Here is an 18496-nt window from a genome sequence, read left to right on the forward strand (position 1 = left end):
AGGAACTTAAAACTTTCCACCTTCTCCACTACTGTCCCGTCGATGTGGATAGGGGGGTGCTCCCTCTGCTGTTTCCCGAAGTCCATGATCATCTCCTTTGTTTTGATGACGTTGAGTGAGAGGTTGTTTTCCTGACACCACACTCCGAGAGCCCTCACCTCCTCCCTGTAGGCTGTCTAGTCGTTGTTGGTGATCAAGCCCACGGCTGTTGTGCCGTCTGCAAACTTGATGATTGAGTTGGAGGCGTGCATGCCCACACAGTCGTGGGTGAACAGGGAGTACAGGATGGGGCTAAACACGCACCCTTGTGGGGCCCCAGTGTTGAGGGTCAGCAAAGTGAAGATGTTGTTTCCTACCTTCACCACCTGGGGGCGGCCCATCAGAAAGTCCAGGACCCAATTGCACAGGGCAGGGTTGGGACCCAGGGCCTCCAGCTTGATGATGAGTTTGGAGGGTACTATGGTGTTGAATGCTGAGCCGTAGTCAATGAACAGCATTCTTACATAGGTATTCCTTTTGTCCAGATGGGATAGGGCATGAGTCACCTTGCCTGAAACCTGAGGACTGATTCATACTATAGGGCCAAACTGAACCAAGCTGAACTGGGCTGGCCTGGTTACGCATCCACCATTGTCGCTGGAACCATTCTGGAAAGAAGATATCTGAGCCAGCATGGTACGTGTCAGGTTGGCCAATTGTATGAATCGGGTCTCAGACTGGCATTTGGTCCCCCAGCTAAAGCCTAGACTTTGGCACAGCGGGTTACCACAATCTTGTGGCACACAGATGACTTGGGTTCATACCCAGAGTTACACTTTCAGTACCATCAGTATAGGGAAAGGGGATACCTAGTCAGTTGCACAACTGAATGCGTTCAACTGAAATGTGTCTTTCTCATTTAACACAGCCCTCTGAAACAGAGAGCTGCGGGGGTACTGCCTTAATCGACATCGTCCACGTCATCGGCGCCCATATGTGGCCAAGGAAGCCTTTTGAGTGCACAGTGCAATTTGAAATGTTCCAACAGCCCACCCCCCTCCTCCCTCATCCCACTCTCTCCCTCTCTCTCTGCCTCTCCCTCGCTTTCTCAGAATCACATAGTCTCAACTGCCGCCACTGGCTGTCTACAGACGGATATTCAGCAACAGAACACTGTCTAGACTCAGGTTATAGTAGTAGTCTCTCAGATAGTGACATACTCAGAGAGAGTATGGTTGGTAAAGAACTGTATTAGGTCATTATATGACCGTCTGTCTGTCCATGATATGATAGAGAGAGATGAGAGAGAGAAAAACAGAGAGAGAGTGAGTGACTGAAGACAGACAGAGGCAGACATACACAGACAGGCAGACAGATACAGACGGACAGACAGACAGACAAGCAGGCGGACAGACAAACAGGCCTCCGTACCCAGGACCAGTTGGGACTGGCGTTGTTGCAGAATTTTTCCAGATGTTCCTCTGGGGTCATGATTCCATGACACGGCTTGATCCCCACTCAGGTATACGATCCAAAAGGTGTGTTTCTGTGTTAAAAACCGGGTGATCCGACTGAAGTGTGTTTTAGATACTTGGTGATCCGACAGACAAGTGTGTTCAGACGTTAGTTAAATAAAGGTTAAATAAAAAACAGTTGAAGCACGTAGTGATCCCAGCGATTCTGTGTAAGACTGTAATACTCTGTTCGTTCTCACTTGTCAAACTGTCTATATAGTGTTTCTGGAGATGTTGTGGGACTCATTTTACCCAGCGTGTTCTGAGAACCGCGTTCCAAAGCTAAACGTTAGAGGACCCACCAGATCTTATCCCAGCTCCTTTAAAAGGCTAGGACAGCACACACACACACAAGCACACACACACACACACACACACACACACACACACACACACACACACACACACACACACACACACACACACACACACACACACACACACACACACACACACACACACACACACACACACACACACAGGCCCGTCATGAGTGAGACATCTATTGGGGCAGTAACTCCTGGAACTGGTTTGCTACCTGACTCTTAGCTCTCTCAGTGACATCATCAGAGCCACTTGGGAGAGAGACCCGGTCCCCTAAGTTCTGCCCTCTGCTCTACACCCCCTCCTATATTCTACAAGCTCTCACAGTCTCACGCCACAATTAGACGCTCATCCATGTTTCTCAAATGCCAATCGGTTAGGGTTAAGTTTAGGCATTAACTCTGTAATACTAAGGTTAGGCATAAACTAAGAATGGTTAAGGTAAGGGTTAAGGTTTGGGATCGGCTTACAATAAAAATCTAAAAAATTACTTTCTATCGCTGGATTTGAACATGCAACTTTTTGCACCAGAGGCAGATGTTTAAATCTGAAACCTACTTAAAGGTAACAGCGATAACTGTTGCCACTATTGGCCGGTTTCCATGTCATCTCCCAACATCTTCTGGCTTGGATGGACGTCTAATACGATCTTGTATCACAGGTGACCTGGCTGCTCAATGCCTGCTCTATACCCTCTGGATCAAAGGCTGCTAGACAGGTAGGTCAGCTCAACATGTCCCTCCAACCCAGGATACACAGCTCAATTGAATGGCCATAGATGTCCCTGTCTGCCCCCTTGGAACCCCCCCCCTCCCCCCGCCCCCCCCCCGCCCTAGCTAGTACAGAACTGCACCATGTCTCACCACTATCTACTGCAGGGGTACACTACTGTATAGCTACAGTAGGACACAAGACTCTTACATAATGACAGATTCTCTTAGTGATTCGCTAAGAGGAAAAACTTAACTCAGGTGTGGACACTGTTGCTCATAGGAGCTAGCCAACAAGACAACTACAGTAACACAATCTCTTCAAACTGAAGTTGGAAAGACTGGAAATTAGCTGTGTTTCGTTTGACCTTTTTTCAATTTATATATTTTTGTACATATATATATATATATTCATAAAAATGATGCCAACTGATTCATGATTTTGACGTGCTGAGAAACTCTGCCTGCCTGTCTGTCTCGTCCTGACTCCCAACACGTTCTTCGCTATGGGACAGCAGGAGATCGAATTTGAATATTGAAACAATGTTGCAAATGTCGGAGAGACAGACAGCAAGGTTTATACAAATCTCTGGTGTTGAAAACTAAATGTTAGTCTAAAAGAAATGTAAGATAATGTCTATATGATTTTTGTACTGAAAATAAAGTTCATAATTTGCTTGGCTGGGTTGATGAGACAATGGATTGCGCAGTCAGATGGAACAGAGTAAAAAGCCATTTTAAAGTCATAGATGTAGCCAGTGGCAATTTGTGGAATAGACACCGGCTGGAATGCGGTTTTAACCTATCAGCATTCAGGATTTGACCCCACCCGTTGTATAATACTGTATAACTACAGTAGGCCACAAGACTCTTACATAATGACAGGTTCTCTTAGTGATTCGCTAAGAGGAAAACTTAGGTGTAAGGTAACACTGTTAGGTGTCAGTAAGGCACATTTCAATTGGACTTGATTTATTGTTCTCATCTGTCCTCAACTTGAGCCCAGTGGCAATAGCTTCCATTGACTGTCAGTTTAAATGTCTAGTGTGTGCTGCCCTCTGCTGGCCACAGATAGTGTCGAGTCTCCTTTGTGTCGCAAAAAGAATACGAAGGGGGGGAATAAAGAGGGAGACACCACCCCCTAGTGGTGGGAAACGAGAGTTGCAGTGAGAGATGTGTGAAGTGCAGTGAGTCAATGTTTAGAGCAGGGTTTTATGACTCCAGCACCTGGACAGAAAATGGGTGCATAGGCTTTTGTTCCAGCCCTGCATCAACTATTCCTGGTCCAGACTACAGCCTGTATTTAGTTGATTATTTGAAACAGGTGTGTTAGTGCTGGGCTGGAATGAAAGCCTGCACTCCGAGTGGCTCTCTAGGACCTGATGGTAAAAAACATAATTCAGAAGAGCACCAACCTGGACGGATGTACAACATAACCAACAGCAGTTACTGTAAAATAGATTGAGACTGTTTTCAGAATATATACATTTATACATTGTAAAACATACAGTACACAGGCCATTGTGTCTATAGAACATGACAACATCAATTCAAGTTTCTCAACATATTGATAATCAAGAGACCACAAACACGGAGCGTCAGAAATGAGAGCCACATACACATAAGAGTCCTCACGTAACACCTCTTAAAGAACACTGGTGTGAAATCACTACAGAGAACATCTTATTTTACATAGATAAGTACTTTTTACATGACACAAAACTGTCAAAATATATGCAAAATATTTAATCATTGTATATCACAAAAAATATCTTTAAAAAAACGATACCTCATTAACTACAATAAGAATGGTGGCATGCACTGTGGAATGATGACGTGTAACAAATCACAACAGAGAGGTGGAGGGCTGATTGGAGTATTGTAGTATTGTAGTAAATACCACAGCAATGCTACAGTAAACAGAGCCATACCAGTCGCAGACTCATAGCTATATTCACTAGCAGCTACTCTCTGCATGGGTTATTGGCTTGATCCACCAGAAGAGTACAGACAGTTTTTGGCTTTCTGTTTTGAACCTACAGCAGGGTTCAAGATGAGGGGTACGGGTTGAGATTCATGGGTTTAGGAGTAGGGGGGTTCATATATGTTTCCCTGTGAGGAAGAAGAGGGGCCGGTCCTCTTTAGCGTTGGCTGTCTGGAACTCGTCACTCAGCCGGAACCTCCACTCGTCCTCGAGCTCCAGCCTCACCACTGTCTGTCTCAGAGAGCTACGGTCAGCACATATCACACACAGAACCGCCCCTGTAGGAGGGAACAGAGAATACCGTTGAAGAAGTGATGACTTCTCTGTGTGTAGTCTGCCTGCATGGGTCTGTGTACGTTTACCTTTGAGGAAGTGAAAGTTCTTTAGGAATCCTGGCGTGACGAAGGAATCCCAGAAGCAGAGCAGCAGGCCGCTGAACAGCAGCCCTGTAGTACAGATGTTGATGGAGCGAGGTCTGGAACTCACAAAACACACCGTCACCTGGAGAGAGAGAGAGAGAGAGGGGGGGAGGAAAGGATAGAGGGAAGGAAGGAGAAATGGAGGGAAAGAGAGATGCCCCAATGACTGATCTGACATCAAAACAATCACATATGTATTTGTGTGTGTGTGTGTGTGTGTGTGTGTGTGTGTGTGTGTGTGTGTGTGTGTGTGTGTGTGTGTGTGTGTGTGTGTGTGTGTGTGTGTGTGTACCTCCGGCCCCAGGTTGAGGTAGCAGTCTACAGACAGTATGGGGTGTGTGTAGTTGCATGTGCTAAGGGGGAACAGGCTAGAGTGTTGCAGGTATTTCTCCAGCAGTAGCTGTGCAGGCGTGGCCAGGAATGGATGCTTGCTGTCCGGGGCACAGATATACTGAGACGGCTGGACCGAGGTGGGGACGTCAGTCATCTGAAACCACACATTATATCAACATTACAATGGTCCTAGCATGAACGTTACAACAACATTACAACTGAGACATCACATTACAGAGGGATATGAATCGATCCCTGCGGAACACCACATTTGATTTGAAAAAGATGTTGTGAGTGTGTGTGTGTGGTTGTGTGTGTGTGTGTGTGTGTGTGTGTGTGTGTGTGTGTGTGTGTGTGTGTGTGTGTGTGTGTGTGTGTGTGTGTGTGTGTAAGACTGTACCTTGTTCTTGATGATGAAGGTGTGGTATCCTCCAATAGAGATCTGTTTCTTCATCACACTGAAGTTGTTGAAACGACAGATGAGCAGACCAGCACTGTGGACTCGCAGGGTGAAGTCCACATCATCACACGTAAACCTGAGGAGGAAGAGGAGGAGAGGGGGAAGAGAGGAAGAGAGGAGAGAGGGAGAAGAAGAGTGAAGGGAAAGAGAAGAGTCAGAGAGAAAGAGTGAGGGATGGTTCACATAGAAACCATGTCAACCTGCCACCACACTCTTCTTCCAAAACAAATGACTTGGTGAAATGACTGGTTGTACAGGACTATTCTAGCATATTATTCAATTCTATTCTACTGTCTCACCTGTTCTGGTTGAACTGGATGCCCTGGGTCAGGTCCACGTTTAGAAGCAGGAAGTCGTGGAGGTGTCCTCTGGAGAAAGGCTCTCTGTGACAAGCTCCTCCCCCTGACCCCTGACCCTGACCTGGGGAGTGACTGCTCCACTTCCTGATCCCACAGAGGCCAAACTGTGTGAGGTCAGGACACGCCTCCATGTGCTGCAGCACCTGTTTCAGAGACACACTCCTCTCTACAGGGCCTGAGGTACTGGAAGAGAGAAAGAGAGGATTACAGAGCTTAGCAAGGACAACAACGAATTGTGTTGTTGTGTGTGTAGCTGAGAATCATTCCTTGTCGTGTGTATGTGTGTGTGTGTGTGAGTGTGACTGTATACCTGTGTGAGTCCAGGTCCACAGCGTTCCACATGACGCAGGAGTCGTCAGAGAGGATGATGAAGGGCCAGACGTCGGCTGGCGGCCCTCCTCCCTCCACCCTGCGGCTGCGTTCCAGCTCCAGGTTGTTGTAGGACAGCTCCTTGATCAGGAAGTGGGCCGCACCTGGGGGAGGGGACAGGGGTCAGAGAGGGAGACATTGTCTCTGTATCTCATAATGTATGTTAGTTTGTTTGTTTGTGTGGGGGGAGAGGGTGAGAGATAGATGAAGGGAGAGGGAGTGAGAGAGAGAGTGAGAGAATGAGTGAGTTATTGAGAAAGAGAGTGGAGCTGGAGGTGGTTATAGCGTACCGAGCCCGGCTCCATTGAAGATGGTGGGCAGCACCAGCATAATGTGGTTGGGCCAGTACTTCTTATAGACAGCCATCTCATACTCCTTGATGACCAGGATGTGGAGGTGGGCCGCCCCATCCATGGCGTGGTACAGGTTGAAAAGGCCATGCTCATGACGACCTGTTGTTGGGGTGAAGATGGGACTCTTGATACAGTCTGGGTTCTGATAGGGGAACGAGAAACATATACACGTTTAAGTGGGTTCCGCAAAGATTTGATCTTCTCAGGGTTTCTATACTATGTATTATGTTGACTGTATATGTTAGTGGAGGTTTCAGATGTGGAAGTATTATAGGAAAGAAAGAAAGAAATAAAGAAATGAATAAAGAGTAGGAGAGGAAAAATAGGCTCTTGGGAGCTCCCTGGTGGTGAGATTATGCAGTGCATCCTCACTTCACTGATTGTGGGTTTGAGGAAGGGGTTAGTAGTGTACTGCTATGGTTCGATTCTCTACTCTTCTCCTTGACATGTGTACCTGCTCAATCCCCCTAGCAGATTTAAAGGCACTGGATTGCTGTAATGAGTTAGCACCCTATTTCTTAAACCAATCCATTTATTTCACATCCATAAAGGGGAGTGAATGAGTGCACACCTCAGGAAGAAGGGTAGAGAATGGGTATTACGGTTAGTATTAAGGGTAAGGGGCTTAGTTAGATTACCCAATCGGAGGCGAGGGGCAGTCTCATGCTCTCTAGTTGGCCTCCTGGTTGGCTGAAGCTGAAGTGGTGTTGTTTAGACTTGGGGATGATGAAGTAGAGCTGGATCTCCTCCCCCAGCAGCAGGTGGGAGAAGGTGAAGGCATGCAGGGTCGACTCATACATCTACACATATACAATACACAAAGAAAATACATTATCATACATCTACACAAATAAAACATCATTATACATCTACACATGTAGAATAAACATATATAACACATTATCATACATATACACATATAGAATACATGATCATGCATCTACACATATAAATTCATGATTGTACATTTACACATATAGAATACATTATCATACATCTACACAAATAAAATACATTATCATATATTTACACATATAGAATACATTATTATGCATCTACACATATAGAATACATTATTATGCATCTACACATATAGAATACATTATTATACATCTACACATATAGAATACATTATTATGCATCTACACATATATAATACATTATTATACATCTACCCATATAGAATACATTATTATACATCTACACATATACAATACACAAATATAATACATTATCATGCATCTACACATATAGAATACATGATCATACATCTACACATGTAAATTCATGATTGAACATGTACACATATAGAATACATTATCATACATCTACACATATAGAATACATTATCATACATATACACATGGAGAATACATTATTATACATCTACACATATAGAATACATTATCATACATACGTTTCTTAATTAAATGTTCACTCCCTGTACTTGCTTCTCTTCTCCAAGCGTCTGTCCTTACACATATAGAATACATTATTATACATCTACACATAGAGAATATATTACCTTACATCTACACATGTAGCATACATGATCATACATCTACACATATAAATTCATGATTGTACATGTACACATATAGAATACATTATCATACATCTACACATATAGAATACATTATTATACATATGCACATATATAATATATTATCATACATCCACACATACAGAATAAGCTATCATACATCTACACATATAGAATAAACATATATAATACAGATTTCCTACATCTACACATATAAAATACAGATATAGAATACATTATCATACATACAGTTGAAGTCGGAAGTTTACATACACCTTAGCCAAATACATTTAAACTCAGTTTTTCACAATTCCTGACATTTAGTCCTAGTAAAAATTCCATGTCTTAGGTCAGTTAGGCTCACCACTTTATTTTAAGAATGTGAAATGTCAGAATAATAGTAGAGAGAATGATTTATTTCAGCTTTTATTTATTTCATCACATTCCCAGTGGGTCAGAAGTTTACATACACTCAAATAGTATTTGGTAGCATTGCCTTTAAATTGTTTAATTTGGGTCAAATGCTTCCCACAATAAGTTGGGTGAATTTTGGCCCATTCCCCCTGACAGAGCTGGTGTAACTGAGTCAGGTTTGTAGGCCTCCTTGCTTGCACACGCTTTTTCAGTTCTGCCCACAAATTTTCTATGGGATTGAGGTCAGGGCGTTACCTTGACTTTGTTGTCCTTAAGCCATTTTGCCACAACTTTGGAGGTATGTTTTGGGTCATTGTCCATTTGGAAGACACATTTGCGACCAAGCTGTTTCATCAGACCAGAGGACATTTCTCCAAAAAGTACGATCTTTGTCCCCATGTGCAGTTGCAAACTGTAGTCTGACTTTTTTTATGGTGGTTTTGGAGCAGTGGCTTCTTCCTTGCTGAGTGGCCTTTCAGGTTATGTCGATATAGGACTCGTTTTACTGTGGATATAGATACTTTTGTACCTGTTTCCTCCAGCATCTTCACAAGGTGCTTTGCTATTGTTCTGGGATTGATTTGCACTTTCGCACCAAAGTACGTTCATCTCTAGGAGACAGAACGCGTCTCCTTCCTGAGCGGTATGACGGCTGCGTAGTCCCATGGTGTTTATACTTGCGTACTATTGTTTGTACAGATGAATGTGGTACCTTCAGGCATTTGGAAATTGCTCCCAAGGATGAACCAGACTTGTGGAGGTCTACAAATTCTTGGCTGATTTCTTTGAAGGTAGGCCTTGAAATACATCCCCAGGTACACCTCCAATTGACTCAAAACAGCTTGGAAAATTCCAGAAAATGATGTCATGGCTTTAGAAGCTTTTGATAGCCTATCATCATTTAAGGCACAGTCAACTTAGTGTATGTAAACTTCTGACCCACTGGAATTGTGATACAGTGAATTATACGTCAAATAATATGTCTATAAACAATTGTTGGAAAAATTACTTGTGTCATGCACAAAGTAGATGTCCTAATCAACTTGCCAAAACTATAGTTTGTTAACAAGAAATGTGTGGAGTGGTTGAAAAACAAGTTTTAATGACTCCAACCTAAGTGTATGTAAACCTCCAACTTCAACTGTATGCACATATAGAATACATTATCATACATCTACACATATATAATATATAGAATAGATATACATCTACACATCTACAATGCATTCAGAATCTATTCAGAATGTATTGACTTTTCCCACATTTTCTTACATTACAGCCTTATTCTAAAATTGATGTAAAAAAAAGTGTTTCCCTCATCAATCTACACACAATACCCCATAATGACAAGGCAAAAACAGGTTTAGACATTTTGCAAATGTGTAAAAAATTAAAAACAGAAACATCTCAAGGATGATCAATGGAAACAGGATGCACCTGAGCTCAATTTAGAGTCTTATAGCAAAGAATCTGAATACTTATGTAAATAAGGTATGTTTGTTTTTAAATTGTAATACATTTGCAAAAATATCTACACCTGTTTTTGCCTTGTCATTATGGGGTATTGCTTGTAGATTGCATCAATTTTGTTGAAATGTGGAAATATTTGATAAAAAAAAAAATCAATTGACAAAATGTGGAAAAAGTCAAGGGGTCTGAATACTTTGGAAAGCACTGTATGTTTATATTTATAAATAATAATATATTTATAATACATGATCATGTATCTACAGATATAGAATACATGATCATGTATCTACAGATATAGAATACATGATCATGTATCTACAGATATAGATGTCCCAGAGAGATACAACATAACAACATATTAAAGACCAACTAAGCACTGATTAGTACAGCTGATAATAAACAGTGTGTGTGTGTTTGAGACTGTGTGTGTGTGTGTGTTTGAGACCATGTGTGTGTTTGTGGCCGTGTGTGTGTGTGTGTGTTTGAGACCATGTGTGTGTTTGAGACTGTGTGTGTGTGTTTGAAACTGTGTGTGTGTGTTTGAGACTGTGTGTGTGTGTGTTCTCTGCTCACCTGGTATCCGGGGTTGAAAGCCATGTACTGGTGACACTGTTCACAGTGGTGGTAGGTGTTGTAGGCTGCGTATTTAGACAGTTTGATTCTGGCCGTACGCCTCCGCAGATACACGTCCTCCTGACGTCTGGGGATTCCTGGGGGGAGAGCAGGGGCTGGGCGTTAGTCGACCAGGAGAACACCAGTCAACAACCATGAAATAACCATAGAGCATCTGAGAACCAGAACCACATACTGTACACAGCTACAGAGTTTAGCCAATCATTGGTTATCTAGTTAGTTTTTTCTACAATAGTAGAACAAGAGACCAGGAGGTCCAACACAATGATCTAGTAAGACTGCCTATGATAATGTTATGGTCCTAGAGAGACGTCCCGCTCAATGTCCAACCATCAGTGTTGGGGTAGTAGTCAGGGCAGTAAACAGTGCTGATGTCTTCATATTTGGGGTGGTGGACGGTGTAGTCAAACGGCATGCCCCTCAGTGTGTCTGTGACTGGCCAGGAGGCACAGGTTGGCCGGTACTGGACACGCTCCAGCTGACCACCTATACAACACAGATACGTATATATTCATAACACATTCATAACAGCTAATAGCGCCTTAAAACAACCTCATGTAGGGTTATCAGAGTCCAAATCGGTTCCGCGTTTGCACAGCTGTTTTCTAGAATCTTGGACCGTTGGCTATGATAGTTTTGAAGTGTCAGCACGGCCCAGATGATGTATCTATCTGTCATCACATTCAGTTGAATGGAAGGTGCTCACAATGAGCCACAGGACGTTTAAGACTCTGCACCCTTCACTGCTCTAATATACAATATCACAGAGGTGTAAAACACAATTCAGAGACCCACAGCCACAGTGGTTATGGGAGTGTTGTCATGGTAACTCACTGAAGTTGATATCTTCCTCATCATAGATGTCCACCTCCATCAGTCTGATCAGCATACGAGACAGGATGCCCAAAAACTGGAGGTACGCCCCTGTCTTCCCCACCTGAACAGTTTACAGGAGTCAGTATGGTGTGTGTTTGTTTTGGTGTGTGTGTGTAAGGCTATGTATGTATGTGTGTGTGTGTGTGTGTTTCCACTGAGCAGCAGTCTGCATGTGTGTATGTCTGTGTATACCTGTGGCGATCCACTGAGCAGTAGTCTGCATGTGTGTATGTCTGTGTATACCTGTGGGGGTCCACTGAGCAGCAGTCTGCATGTGTGTATGTCTGTGTATACCTGTGGGGGTCCACTGAGCAGCAGTCTGCATGTGTGTATGTCTGTGTATACCTGTGGGGGTCCACTGAGCAGCAGTCTGCATGTGTGTATGTCTGTGTATACCTGTGGGGGTCCACTGAGCAGCAGTCTGCATGTGTGTATGTCTGTGTATACCTGTGGGGGTCCACTGAGCAGCAGTCTGCGGGGATGGAAGTTGTCTGTGCGCCCCTTTGCAGGGCGGTTGCTGCTGTCCATGTGGTGAGGCCGTGGGATGGTCCACTGGCGGTAATACAGAGACTGTTCTGTACACGTCATCATCTTACTTAGCAGAGGTCTGACACAGGGGAAGGGAAAGCTTCATTAGAAACGTTGATATACAGCATCATCTTACTCAACTGTGTGTGTGTGTGTGTGTGTGTGTGTGTGTGTGTGTGTGTGTGTGTGTGTGTGTGTGTGTGTGTGTGTGACTTTTCCTACCTGAAGGAGCTGGCCCAGGTCACAGACCGGTGTGGTAAGAAGGAGGTGCAGCGAGGCAGCCCGCTCCCGTCGCATGCCTTGATGATGTCATAGAGTCCCCGGGGCAGCAGCAGGGAAGGGGGGCGGCTCACCCCTCGTGCCCAGGAGCAGCCCTGAAGGAGAGAGGGGGGTAGGGGGGAGGAGGAATCTAAGGAAGTGGACTTGGAGGGCCGGCGCTGGGTGTTGGGGGGGCGGTGAGGGGCTGGGGGGGTGGTGTGGGGATGGAGGGGGTCCGCAGCAATGCTGTCGGGGAAGGTTCGGGGGGGCTGGAGAACTGAGGGAGGGTGAGGGACAGAGGGAGCGGTGTGACCAAGGCCAGGGAGGTCAGATTTCAGAGCTAGAGGGAAGAGAAGAGGAAGAGGGTTAGAGAAGAACAAAGAGGTGAGTTATACTGTTGATATAGAGAAGAACAAAGAGGTGAGTTATACTGTTGATATAGAGAAGAACACAGGTGAGTTATACTGTTGATATATAAACAGTCAAATGTGTTGTTAAGTGTTAGAAACACCTGATATTGTCTCATTTAATTGCTAGAATTTAGTTGTATTTCATTTAACTGAACATCTCTCACTGTTCTCTCCCCCCTCCTCCTCGTTGTCGGTGCTGTTGAGTTTGTCTGAGTCGCTCTCTGATAGGTCACTGCCCAGGCCGGGGGCGTGGCCGTGGGATTGTGACCCCTGGGACTCCACCCTCACCAGGTAGGCCGCCAATCCTAGCTCCTGCTCCAATGCCGTGCGCTGCAGGTAGGAGGAGCTTATCACACGCAGATCACAGTACTTCAGTGATCTGGTCGGAGGAGAGAGAAAATACATCAATCAACCAATCCAATGTGTGCGTATGTGTGTGCTTGCGTGCGTGCGTGTGTACCTGGGTAGGGACTCTCCCAGGGGGTCTGCCCCAGAGAGGATGAGGATGCAGGGCAGGGCCTCTAGCTCCAGGTAGGTACGAGGAACCCAGTCTGTCTCCTGGATCTTCAGCCATGTCTGGACACACACACACACACACACACACACACACACACACACACACACACACACACACACACACACACACACACACACACACACACACACACACACACACACACACACACACACACACACACACACACACACACACACAGGCGTTTACCATGTACTAGGACAGTAATAGATCGAATAAGGTTACAGTATATGTCGCCTGCCCTACTTTGAGATTCTTTTACAATGCTGTCCACTAAGGAACCTACTGCAGCTAACTGTCATGTGGGGTAACAACCCTAAGCTAGAACCTTACCCCTGTTCATGTGATCTAAAAGGCAAAACTTATCCGAAATCAGCACTCCTACTCTGAGACGCTTTAAACATACACTACCATTCAAAAGTTTGGGGTCACTTAGAAATGTTCTTGTTTTTGAAAGAAAAGCAAATTTTTTGGCCATTAAAATAACATCAAATTGTTCAGAAATACAGTGTAGACATTGTTAATGTTGTAAATGACTATTGTAGCTGGAAACGGCTGATTTTTTATGGAATATCTACATAGGCGTACAGAGGCCCATTATCAGCAACCAACACTCCTGTGTTCCAATGGCACGTTGTGTTAGCTAATCCAAGTTTAGAATTTTAAAATGCTAATTGATCATTAGAAAACCCTTTTGCAATTATGTTAGCACAGCTGAAAACTGTTGTTCTGATTAAATAAGCAATAAAACTGGCCTTCCTTAGACTAGTTGAGTATCTGGAGCATCAACATTTGTGGGTTTCGATTACAGGCTCAAAATGGCCAGAAACAAATAACTTTTTTCTGAAACTCGTCAGTCTATTCGTGTTCTGAGAAATGAAGGCTATTCCATGTGAGAAATTGCCAAGAAACTGAAGATTTTCTACAACGCTGTGTACTACTCCCTTCACAGAACAGCACAAACTGGCTCTAACCAGAATAGAAAGAGGAGTGGGAGGCCCCGGTGCACAACTGAGCAAGAGGACAAGTACATTAGAGTGTCTAGTTTGAGAAACAGACGCCTCACAAGTCCTCAACTGGCAGCTTCTTTAAATAATACCTGAAAAACACCAGTCTCAACGTCAACAGTGAAGAGGCGACTCCGGAATGCTGGCCTTCAGTTCTCCTGTTGTTTAACCTTACCTTGATGCGCTCAGTGAAGCTCTGTCCTATGCTGAGGGTTTGGCTGGGGTTTCCCAGGATGATCTCAAAGCGCTCCCCCAGCCCCAGTCTCTGTCTGATCCGCACCAGCCGTTGGTGGGCCCACCTTGCCAGTGCCAATGAGGGGAGCCGTAGCAGCACCATGTGACCGTGGTGGGAGGGGCATCGCTGGGCGGAGCTAAGCAGGCTCTGGACGATCTCCAGCGTCTCGACGGAGGTGTGTTTATGTTGGCTTCGCCCCCCTGAGCCAGACCGACCCGACACGGCCATCATGGCCACACAGTAGTGTTGTATTAAAACCTGGGTCCGGATCACTGCACTGTGTAGCTTGGGGAACCTGGGACAGGGGGATCAAGAAATTCAGTTATTAGTTACATGCTTGTGTCATTTCTGGGCTCCCGAGTGGCGCAGCGGTCTAAGGCACTGCATCTCAGTCCTAGAGGTGTCACTACAGACCATGGTTTGAGTCCAGGCTTTATCACAACCAGCCATGATTGGGAGTCATCCGGGTTTGGCCGGGGTAGGCCGTCATTGTAAATAGGAATTTGTTCTTAACTGACTTGCCTAGTTAAATAAAGGTTAAATAAATAAAACATTTAATATGAAAAAAATTGGATTGCCCAAATGAAATCTTATGTATTGTGTGTATTTTGTGTATGTGTGACTGCGTGAGTGAGTATATGTGTGTTTCTGTGTGTGTGTGCGTGTGTATATGCGTGTGTATGTACGTGTATGTATGTGTGTGTTACCTCTCCTCCAGGACAGAGGCCACGCTTTCGAAGGAGCTGTCGTAGCGGAGGAGAGGCAGACCGCTGCCTGAACGAGTCGAGTCTAGCAGCTCACACACACCAAAGTACTGTGTCTTCTCAAGGTACAGATCCACTTCCTACACACACACACACACACACACACACACACACACACACACACACACACACACACACACACACACACACACACACACACACACACACACACACACACACACACACACACACACACAAGCAAGAGTTTGAGAAAACAGTGTACGTGTGTGTGTGTGACTCTCTCTGTGTGTGACTGTATGTGAGAGAGTGTCTTACATTATTGAAAGCAGAGGGCCAGTGTATCTCGTTGTAAGGGCTGATGCGTGTGTGTTGTGTCTGCAGGGCAAAGGGGAACGAGGTGACGTGGAGAGTCAGGATGTTGTTGGCGTCTCTGATCTGACAGGAGTTGAGCAGGCTATCCACCAACCCACTGCCGGAGTCACCACTGCTGGCACCATACCCTCCACTGGGAACCACGGGATATATATGTTATGATCATGTTAGAAACACAAGGACACACCCACACACACACACGAGTACTCACGCAAACACACAAACCTGCTGATGTCCCAGTGAGCGTGGTCATGAACCAGAATGAAGAGTGTGTTGGGGTTCCTGTTTGCTTCCTGTATGAGGTCATCAATGCGCACCCTGGCCTCCTGGTCCATCTTCACCACATAGCGCTCTGCCTCTCTCTGAGACAGACAGTCTTGCTCCAACCCCAGATTCTGTAGGACACCTAGAGTACACACACAGGCAGGGATTAAACACACACGCACACACGCACACACACACACACACACACACACACACACACACACACACACACACACACACACACACACACACACACACACACACACACACACACACACACACACACACACACACACACACACACACACACACACACACACACACACACGACAGGTAGCCTAGTGGTTAAGAGCATTGGGCCGAACAACCAAAAGGTCGCTAGTTAGAATCCCAGAGTTGGCAAGGTGTAAAAATCTGCCGTTCTGCCCTTGAGCAAGGCAGGTACCCCCAACAACAACTGCTCCCCGTGTGCTGATGATGAGGACGTTGATTAAGGCAGTCCCCCCCACCTCTCTGATTCAGAGGGGCTGGGTTGTACAACTGACTAGGTATCCCCTTTCCCTTTACACACAGACAGAAACACACATGGCACCAATGTGTTTCAGGTGAAAGTCCATTGTTTAAAAATGGCCTTTTTAGCTTTGTGCAGATTGCCATGTCTCATTTTCGATTAATTGGAAATTATACTTTTTTCAAAGTATCTGTCTTTTTCAAACAAGCATTGCAAGAGCTGGCTACAATTACAATTTCATCCCCCTGAAAAGATAGAACAAATATTCCATAGAACAAATGTTATGGCTGAACTTAAATGTGCTGGTTGATAAAATACCTGTATTTATGGGAAATATGTTTGAAAAGGGTATTTTGTTCTTAAATGATATTGTAAATTGTAATGGTAGAGTTATGTCCTTCATGTGGTTATCAGAATTGTACGGGAAGGTCTACTCAATCCAAGAGTACAACCAATTGATTACAGCATTGCCCCAAAAATGGAGGAGGCGGGTGGCAGAGGGAGGAGGTAGGGAACTGGTCTGTCTGCCCAATATAAAGGATCAAAATGGAGGAGGCGGGTGGCAGAGGGAGGAGATAGGGAACTGGTCTGTCTGCCCAATATAAAGGATCAAAATGGAGGAGGCAGGTGGCAGAGGGAGGAGGTAGGGAACTGGTCTGTCTGCCCAATATAAAGGATCAAAATGGAGGAGGCGGGTGGCAGAGGGAGGAGGTAGGGAACTGGTCTGTCTGCCCAATATAAAGGATCAAAAGTGGCGGAGGAATAAAAATAGCATAAATAGGAAAGTATACCAGTTTCATTTGAGGACCAGGATGTTGACAACTGTGCCATACAGATTGCAAAATAGTTGGTAAGAGATTTTTGATGTACCGATTCCATGGTACAGGGTGTATGAGTTGATATATAAAACAACGCAAGATTCAAGACTTCGTGCTTTCCAGCTAAAATTATTATATAGAATTCTTGCCACCAACAAAATGTTGAATATTTGTGGCATAAAATCATCGAAGCTCTGCAGATTTTGTTGTGAGGATACAGAATCAATAGACCATTTATTTTGGTATTGCCCTCAGGTAGCCTGTTTCTGGTTTCAGGATCAGGAATGGCTGAAAATGCATAACATTGATCTAAAAATTACCCTAGAAATAGTACTGTTAGGAGATCTGGAGAGACCGGGTCAGTCAATTACTAATATACTAAAACTCTTAGCAAAAGTATTTATCTTCAACACGCAATCTGTAGATTCTAATAGATTAGATAGATTGAAATTGTACATTAAACATCATAGCATAGTTGAAAGATATGTGTTGCGTAGAAATACGAAGTGGGTGGCCAGCAGAGATAGATGGGATGGGCTGAGGGAAGCTGAGGGTTGGTATGTGGAATTGGAGACAAGTGGGAGTGGAGTTGCTGTGTGAGAGAGAGAATGATGGTCAAAAGATAAAGGGAAAAAAACATAATAAAAGTACATTTGAATTACATCTAATGCCGGTTTGCCTGAGGCTGATGCCGTGCAGGTGTTTGTACACATGTATATAACCACACTCTCATTCAAATAAACACATACAAGAACACACACATACATGTAATAGTGCCAGACATGCACACAAACATATACAATAGGCATTGCTGTTATGATTTCAGTTGTCCTTGATGTCCTTGATGTCCTTGATGTCAATTTTTGCATTGTTGTTTGCTGTTTTCTTCTGTCTTTTCCTTTTTTCTCTTTAGTTCATTCTCTTAGTTGTTGCTACATTGGGGGGTTCTTGGGGGTGGGGAATGGAATTAATTGTATTTTAATTTTTTTCTTCTGGGGGGGACTGTGGGAGGGGTCTCGAATGGTTGAGGGACAGCTATTGGGGAACTGTGGGGGGATCTTGGAGGGTTCGGGTTTCACAAGATTGTGATCAT

The 18496-nt window shown here is 44.5% G+C and overlaps 1 protein-coding gene across 1 annotated transcript in view; it reads right to left on the bottom strand.

The window, feature by feature from the left end:
* Positions 1 to 4273: 4273 nt before the first annotated feature.
* Positions 4274 to 18496, bottom strand: part of LOC120059786 (protein GREB1-like) — a 39774-nt gene continuing 25551 nt past the window's right edge. Inside the window, exons 14-32 of the mRNA XM_039008835.1 lie at positions 16012 to 16216; positions 15754 to 15925; positions 15421 to 15557; positions 14654 to 15008; positions 13397 to 13512; positions 13101 to 13315; positions 12491 to 12866; positions 12188 to 12347; positions 11699 to 11801; positions 11195 to 11350; positions 10805 to 10941; positions 7443 to 7604; positions 6742 to 6946; positions 6393 to 6555; positions 6023 to 6265; positions 5664 to 5799; positions 5223 to 5417; positions 4874 to 5012; positions 4274 to 4789 (exon numbers count right to left, since the gene is read on the bottom strand). Of these exons, the coding sequence (XP_038864763.1) occupies positions 4626 to 4789; positions 4874 to 5012; positions 5223 to 5417; positions 5664 to 5799; positions 6023 to 6265; positions 6393 to 6555; positions 6742 to 6946; positions 7443 to 7604; positions 10805 to 10941; positions 11195 to 11350; positions 11699 to 11801; positions 12188 to 12347; positions 12491 to 12866; positions 13101 to 13315; positions 13397 to 13512; positions 14654 to 15008; positions 15421 to 15557; positions 15754 to 15925; positions 16012 to 16216 (3539 nt within the window). The 3' untranslated portion in view covers positions 4274 to 4625. The remainder of the gene's footprint in view (positions 4790 to 4873; positions 5013 to 5222; positions 5418 to 5663; positions 5800 to 6022; positions 6266 to 6392; positions 6556 to 6741; positions 6947 to 7442; positions 7605 to 10804; positions 10942 to 11194; positions 11351 to 11698; positions 11802 to 12187; positions 12348 to 12490; positions 12867 to 13100; positions 13316 to 13396; positions 13513 to 14653; positions 15009 to 15420; positions 15558 to 15753; positions 15926 to 16011; positions 16217 to 18496) is intronic.

Source organism: Salvelinus namaycush, chromosome 15 (assembly GCF_016432855.1).
Source record: "Salvelinus namaycush isolate Seneca chromosome 15, SaNama_1.0, whole genome shotgun sequence".
NCBI lineage: Eukaryota > Metazoa > Chordata > Actinopteri > Salmoniformes > Salmonidae > Salvelinus > Salvelinus namaycush.